Below are 7,398 nucleotides of genomic sequence, written 5' to 3'. Positions count from 1 at the left end.
CATAATGTTAAAAGGAAAAAGAAGAGCAGGAGAGAAACCTAAAGTATTCATCTTTAAGGAATTCAAGTTATTTGAATCACATACCATTTTAATCCAAAAATAATACTAATTATTTAGACTAATTACAAATATCAAATTACGTGTTACTAGTAATTTAATACTATATATTTTTCAATTATACTGCTCTGGGTTAATTATATATATAATAAATGAGAAGGACCAAATCATAAATGTAAAATAATTAAAACACTATAATGTATAATATTCCATAAGCATTCCATTAGTATTTCGTAAGTATATTTCCACAATTTATGTGACAATTAGACAAATCAATCAATAAGTGAAATGTCTTCCAACTCAAACTGCCACTTATGAATCAAAGAACAGAATGCTTCCACCTATACAATATATATATATATTAGATAGAGATTGCATCAAGTACTCCATGACGTTTGAAAACAAAAAAGCTTCACTTTTAGACATAGGTAAATAGATTACAAAAAATATTCATTAGTCAGCCCAAATCCACAAGCAAAGCCGGATAAGAATTGATTGTTTTGCAAGCCAACTCTCACACTGTCAGTGTCCAATGTCATTCCAGTTCAAAAGCCGCAATCAAAAGCAGTTTCTTGATTTAACGCTTTATTCCATGTGCACTAGGCAATAGGCAATTCACTATAGAAATGTAAATCCAATGATAGTTTAGTTTGTATTTATGTATCATGGACATTCTTGATTCTTGTATTAGAAATTAGATGGCATTTACTCGGACAAATTAATATATATATACATTAGATAAAAATATAAATCGATTTTGTTAAAAAATTCATCTCCTTTTATTATTAAAAGTTGATCTTTATATGCTAAAAAGTACACATGGCACGTATGTCTAATTTTAGTAATATCAACCATCAAAGGCATATGAATTTCTGAATTATGACATCATGCAAAGCCATTTTATGATTTTATCATTTGATGTTCTATACCATGAAAAAGCCAAATAATTAGTAGTTAGAAGCTAAAAGAACTTACTTTTTGAGGCATCATTTAACCAATGAGTACATAACCTTCACCAGAAGGAAGTATACTTGCGGTTGTAGGTGGCTTAATAGCTCGAGCAACGCTCTTACGGACCTGCGCATGAGACTCTGCCTCCTTTTGAAACATCCGAACCAGCTCATCCAGCTCTAATTTTCTCACCTCAACATCCTCATCAATAATTGGTTTCTTCAGCCCAAGATAGAGCAATCCACTGGAAATTAAAACTACTCCTAGGAAGACAAGGATACAAGAAAATAAAAGAAATGCATGGGGGGAACTGTCATCGTTTCCGGGTATTCCATCCACATTTATCCCGAAAAGTCCAGTAATGATGGAAAGAATAAGGCCACAGCCACCAAATATTCCTAAATTATGTGTAACAGTGAGACTTCTGTCCTGGAATTAGCCGTAGTGAGTATTTGGGAACAAGTTTACATCACAATTAAAAAAGTATTAAGTGGTAAAAGTGATAATATAAGTGCTATGAAAACCCCTGTACTAGAAGCCAAATTACATTTTGTCCCCTTTACTTAAAAAATATAAAAAGAATAATACCAAAGACTAAACTGGTTTTTCATGTTAAAAAAAATTATCAATTTCTATTGTTAAAAATCGGTATTACTAATGGAATAATCAAAACGTGCTACATATATCTCATGTTAATATACATAGACCAATTTATAACAGTAAAAATAGATGAAATTTTTAATAAAAAATATCAGCTAGCTCTTTAATCTAACCTACAGAGATTAATTTATCTTTTTTTTAGTAGAGAGAACAAAATGCAATCCAACTCTTAGTACAAGGACTCCATGGTCCATGATACTTTTTCCTGATAACCAAATACAGCATTAAGGAATATATTGAGACAAAAAATTATATGTGTCGGACACTAGATTCTTTCGAGCGTAGTTCTAGAGAAGCAAACCTGCAACCATGCGCGAACTGTACTTTGCATAACATCTTGAATTGTAAATAGGCGACCGCGCACTGCCTCTTGCTCTGAAATCATTTCTCTTGTACTCTTTCTTACCCCATGGAGTAAGGACCTTGCTGCATTCCCTCTCAAATGTTGAAGAAGCTCAAACACAATCTCCTCTCTTGCATGGAGAGACCATTTGACTCTTATGACCTGCATTATTGAAAAGGTTGTCCTTAAATGTATAACATATGTAAGAATTATAATCTACACTTGACCACTGATCTAAATTAAAACATTATCATGTCTGCATTACAAAAGCAATTAAAACATCAAAATTGACTTGCAGTTATCTCCAAAAACCAAATTGAGTTACCTGTGTTGACAACCTCCTGATTTCTTGATTCAGAATTATTGTAAAAAGATGCAGATCCTCGTGGTTCCTCCTGTTCATATGATAATCATTAGTTAAATGTGTCATGCACAGGAAAAAGAATGAGTCAGTATGAAAAAGAGACTAATTTCATTAAGAAGACAAATCATCCAATGTGCATGGAAAAACCTGTTCATAAACTTCAACTCAACTTCATCTGCTTCACCAAAGATTGATTTGCGAAACAACCTAAAATACAAACATTGGGAAGTTAGATCCTTGTGCTAGGAAATGTGTTTTTGTAAGCTATTCCTCGAATATAAAAAACACAAACATTATGGTCCTAGTTTAAAATTAGATGTTTGTCACAATGGATGTTACTTTCTTTCAGTCTACAACGTTGCTTGACACAAAAATGAAGATTCGAAGTTCTTTATCATGACAGATAACCCAAGTTTTTTAATAAAAATGGAAGTCATTCAACTAAAAATTATTTGGATTTCGAATCTATGGAGTCATCTCTTGGTATTGCTAGAAATGAAACTAGAGCAAAAAAAGGTACAAATGAACTTATTGTTCATTCAAGGGGGAACCAGAGTCAAAGAAATGAGACTGAAACTTCTCAACACCATCAAAAGCCTATAACTGAAACTGTTCAGAACCTCATTGAAGTTCCAGGTTATCCTTACATTGAACCTATCCACCCGAATTTACCTAATTTTGAGTCAGTTCATTCTGAGCCTAGTATGTTTGATCTTGATATTCTCGTTGCTAAATGTAAAACTAGATGTAATAAGAGTGCTACGAACAATTGCAGCCAACCTTGATTGGTCGCTTCAACAGTTAGATGTGAAGAATACAGTCTTCAATGGTGACTTATGAGAAAAAGAAGTTTACATCGATCCACCCCCAGATGTTGAAAGGAAATACGGATCAAAGGTCTGTAAACTAAAAAAGTCTCTTTATGGTTTGAAGCAACCACCAAGAGACTGAAGAAAAAAGGCTTTTCTTAGGGACAAGCAAATCACACCATGTCCAAGAAGCATTAAGTTAGTGGGAAGATAACTGTCTTGATAGTGTATGTTGATAACATTATTCTCACAGGAGATGACACAACGAAATAGAGAGACCGAAGAAGTGCCTAGCTTTTTAGTTTGAAATCGAAGACTTGGGATTACTGAAATATTTCTTGGTGTGGAGGTAGCTCGATCAAGGTAAGGGATTGTAGTGTCACGAAGAAAATATATGATGGATCTACTTAAAGCAACTGGTATGAGTGATTGTTGCCCTATTGAGACCTCAAGTGACCTAAATTAGAAACTCAGAGACAACAAGGGAGCCCCAGTGGACACATTTCAACACCAGAAACTAGTTGGGAAGTTGATTTATTTATTACTTACATGACCAGACATTGCATTTGCTGTGAGCTTGGTAAGCCAATTCATGCATTCCCCTTGTGAAGAACATCTTCAAGCAGTCTACCGCATCTTGAGATAATTAAGAAAAATATCCAAGAGGACTATTTTTTGGAAAGAACAATCAATGAAGCATTGAAGCCTACACAAATGCAGACTGGACAAGATCCATTATAGATAGAAAATCAACATCAGGTTACTGTATTCATGTGGGGGAACCTAGTAACTTGGAAAAGTAAAAAAACAAAATATGGTGGCCAGTAGTGCTAAAGTAGAAGATCTACGGCAGATGACATGTAAACATGTGGTGGAGGAATTAGGAAGACCTGTGACTATGCCTATAAAGTTGTACTGCGACAACAAAGCAACTATCAGTATTGCCAACAACCCATTCCAACTTGATAGAACTAAACATACCGAGACTGATAAGCATATCATAAAGAAAGAATGAGGATGAAAGCATTTGTTTGTCGTCTATCCGCACATCACAACAAGTTGCAGATATTCTCACAAAGGGATTATTCAAATCACACTTACAGAGTTTCTCATTAGCAAGTTGGGAATAACTGACATCTATGCTCCAACTTGAGGGGTAGTGTAGAATTACAGAACAAACTGAGATAATTAAAATAATCTGTCAATAAGGGATTTGGAGCTGTCAGTTAGGATATCGAGATAATTTTGGAAATTATGTATATATACCTTTTTGTTATGTAAAGTCTTAACGAAGAGATCCCTAGAATCAAGGATCTCTATCAATTAAGGGAATCTCATACCATATTATGATATGTTTCCCCTATAAATTATGTTGAATTTTTTTCAGAATTATGAATAAAGAGAATTGCAGCCTTTTGTTCTAAACTCTCTTATATTGCTGTCCTAATGTTTCTATTCAAAAACATTATTTTTGTCCTCAAATATTTTTCTTAAATCCACAAGGATAATAAACTTTAAGAATAGAAGCCTTGAAGCATTGGTATATTGAAAAGAAATGACATAAAAGACATCAGCAAATTCGAAGGCAAGATTAAAATCTAAGCTATGAAATTTCATTGAAGATTGGAATAAAATGGGATAAAGGTATTATGGAACAAATGATTGTCAGTCCTTATAGTAGTTTTAAAGCCAAATCTGTTTCAACAAATTATAACAAAGTTAAAATTTATCTTTTCTAGTTATTGTTGCAGGCAAATCATTTTATCATTCAAGAATAAGGATAAACTTTATTTACCAATACGATGAGATCAATAAATATTTAACCTGTCATCCCATCTTGCAAGGCGACAAGTGAGATGTGCTATAACCTCATGGATAGTTCTAGGAATATTAGTGGCTCCGGCAATAAGCATTTCCTGAAAAAAAAAAACGAAAGTGACCAAATCCAATCATCGCATCAATAAGCAGGGCAAGCATCATGGTTAACTTTAGTTGTGAAAGTTCACAGGGTGCACAAACAAACCTGAACTTCTGCAATACCTAAGACATTAATGTTTGATGCAGACCCTTTGATATGCAATGCTGTTATCAGAAAGTTTTGTGCATGCCATGATCTTAGAACAATGGGAATGTCATCTTCTTCAGCTAAAGGATCACCAGCTGATTGTCCCAACAGCTCAAATAACAGTCCACCAGCAACTATGACAGGAACCTGCGAATTTATATGAAAGAATAAGGTTTAGACTAGTGACCATCTTGCTTAATCTCAGTCTTAAGAAAGTGAGTATACCTCATAAAATAGGTGCTTCATACGCTCACTTATCAGTGTACTTTCGTCTCGCAAAGCAACACTGATAGCAGGATGCAACCACTGAGCAGTACTTAGCCATGCATTTATAGATGGGTGATCTGCCGCAACATGACACCACCAAGTTGGACCAACTGGCCTTTCCCAATAAGGTGCTGCTAAATCTGTAACAGTCACTTCATCTTCATTCTCTGTGAGCTCAATAGGCTGGGAGCCCCATCCATCATCAGCTTGTAGCATCTGGACTAGTTGATAAACTCTGTCCCAACCAATTGGTTCCCAATACGCCCTTGGGAACTCTTCCCCTGGATTGAGATCCCGGGTTACATATGATGCATCTTTAACTGTGACTGTGGAGTCTTTCAAGGGTGGAGATTTAGCTAAATTGTTAGAATTAACATTTTCAGGTTCATTAGCATAGATCCGTCTTCTAGAAGCTTCTTTCAAACTATATTGTGCAGACAAGACCTTTGCACCTGATTTTGGCTGACCTGTTTTACCTTGGCCTTTAACATATTCAAAAGCACAAATAAGTCCATCTGTCCAAAGATCACCTCCTACTGCATCATTTCGACTTTGAAGATTCTTTGGATAATCTTGTTTCTTCATTTCATTGCACGTGGAAGCTGAATAACGATTACCTATTTCATTCATCTTGCATTTTTTCAACTCTGAAAAACAAGTACCAAATAATACCTTAGCATTTCATGAAATAACTGAAATCAAAATAACTAATATTGTAATTAACATTCAACTCAATTATGTATTTAATTAGCATCTGCTTTCTACTTTGCTCAAAGAACAAAAGTCAGTCACTAAAAAGTTTTGGCATTCTAATTGCCAATCTTTTGCTTTTACCTTCATTGATGAATATCGAAGGAACATTTATTCCAAATATCCAAAAAAAAAAACAGTAATGTAATTAGAGAAACAGTTCTTGTCCCTGATATACTTAAAAGCACAAAAATCAAACAGCTAAATCTTACATTCAGTGATCAGAATTCAATGTCCAGTGGCCTCAGATATATATAAAATTTAATATCGTCTATTATCGTGTTACCTAAATTTGAGATGAGCTTCCCATACGAATACTCTGTTTTTTTTTTCTCTACATTCATGTCAATTAAATCAGGAAAACCCAAGGTTAATAAAATCGCATTCAATCTATTCTAAAGGATTAAAATGCAAGATTCGGATCGTTTCTATGATTACACAGTTCGATTTTCTTCGTATAATATTTATATGAATACAATAATGAAAATCAAAACACCAACCAATTATACAGAAAGAATAATAATTGAAGGAAGAAATTAAACAATCATTTCGAAAACACACACACAGAGACACAAGCTATATAACGTGAAAGATAATCATTTAATCAAAAAACTAAAAGGTGAAATAAAAAAGAAAAGAAAAGTATTTCAACAATTGAAAACCTTATAATCATTAAAATCGGCGGTAGAAACAACAACAAACCTGAGATTAACTCTGTTTCACCGACGGGATCACTTTTTATTTTCGTGAAAAACTACAAGTAGGAAAGATTACAAAAGCCTGAATATATATCATATTATAATATAGGGAGATTGAAAAAGGAATGGGGTTTGAAAATGCACCGCTGGGAGGAGGTGGCGAGGTTGGCCGCTTGACTACCATTTTGGATACAGTCTTTCAGCTACAAATAAGCACTTCTTCATGCAATATTTTTGCACACTTCATCTTTCCATGACACGTGGTTATTTTATTTTTTATCCAAATTTTTTTAATCTTGGAAAATAAAAAATGAAATAAAAGGTTTATGTTTGTTTAATTAAAAAAAATAGGGTTTGGTTTATGGTAATTGGTGCCATATCAATTAAGTTAGTTAGTATCGTACCAGTGAACATATTATTTTTTATTGGTATTA

General features: G+C 33.8%; 1 protein-coding gene across 6 annotated transcripts; it reads right to left on the bottom strand.

The window, feature by feature from the left end:
* Positions 1-269: 269 nt before the first annotated feature.
* Positions 270-7,157, bottom strand: LOC107888477 (zinc transport protein ZntB). 6 transcript variants are annotated; one of them, XM_016812601.2, is made up of 10 exons: positions 7,109-7,151; positions 6,969-7,020; positions 5,475-6,163; positions 5,208-5,396; positions 5,009-5,100; positions 2,523-2,582; positions 2,337-2,406; positions 1,970-2,173; positions 1,033-1,437; positions 400-675 (listed from the first exon to the last, which is right to left on the bottom strand). In XM_016812601.2, exons 3-9 carry the CDS (start codon positions 6,144-6,146, stop codon positions 1,048-1,050), a joined length of 1,677 nt encoding a protein of 558 aa, XP_016668090.1. In that variant the 5' UTR covers positions 6,147-6,163; positions 6,969-7,020; positions 7,109-7,151; the 3' UTR covers positions 400-675; positions 1,033-1,047. The 6 variants fall into 6 exon arrangements, with proteins under 6 accessions (XP_016668091.1, XP_016668090.1, XP_040933528.1 ...); XM_041077594.1 differs by having other exon boundaries at positions 5,475-5,797; positions 5,984-6,163; positions 6,969-7,134; XM_016812602.2 differs by lacking the exon at positions 400-675 and adding an exon at positions 270-398 and having other exon boundaries at positions 6,969-7,134.
* Positions 7,158-7,398: the final 241 nt, after the last annotated feature.

Source organism: Gossypium hirsutum, chromosome A09 (assembly GCF_007990345.1).
Source record: "Gossypium hirsutum isolate 1008001.06 chromosome A09, Gossypium_hirsutum_v2.1, whole genome shotgun sequence".
Lineage (NCBI taxonomy): Eukaryota > Viridiplantae > Streptophyta > Magnoliopsida > Malvales > Malvaceae > Gossypium > Gossypium hirsutum.
The sequence above is the reverse complement of the archived record's forward strand: the minus strand, read 5'-3'. Positions and strand labels throughout refer to the sequence as shown.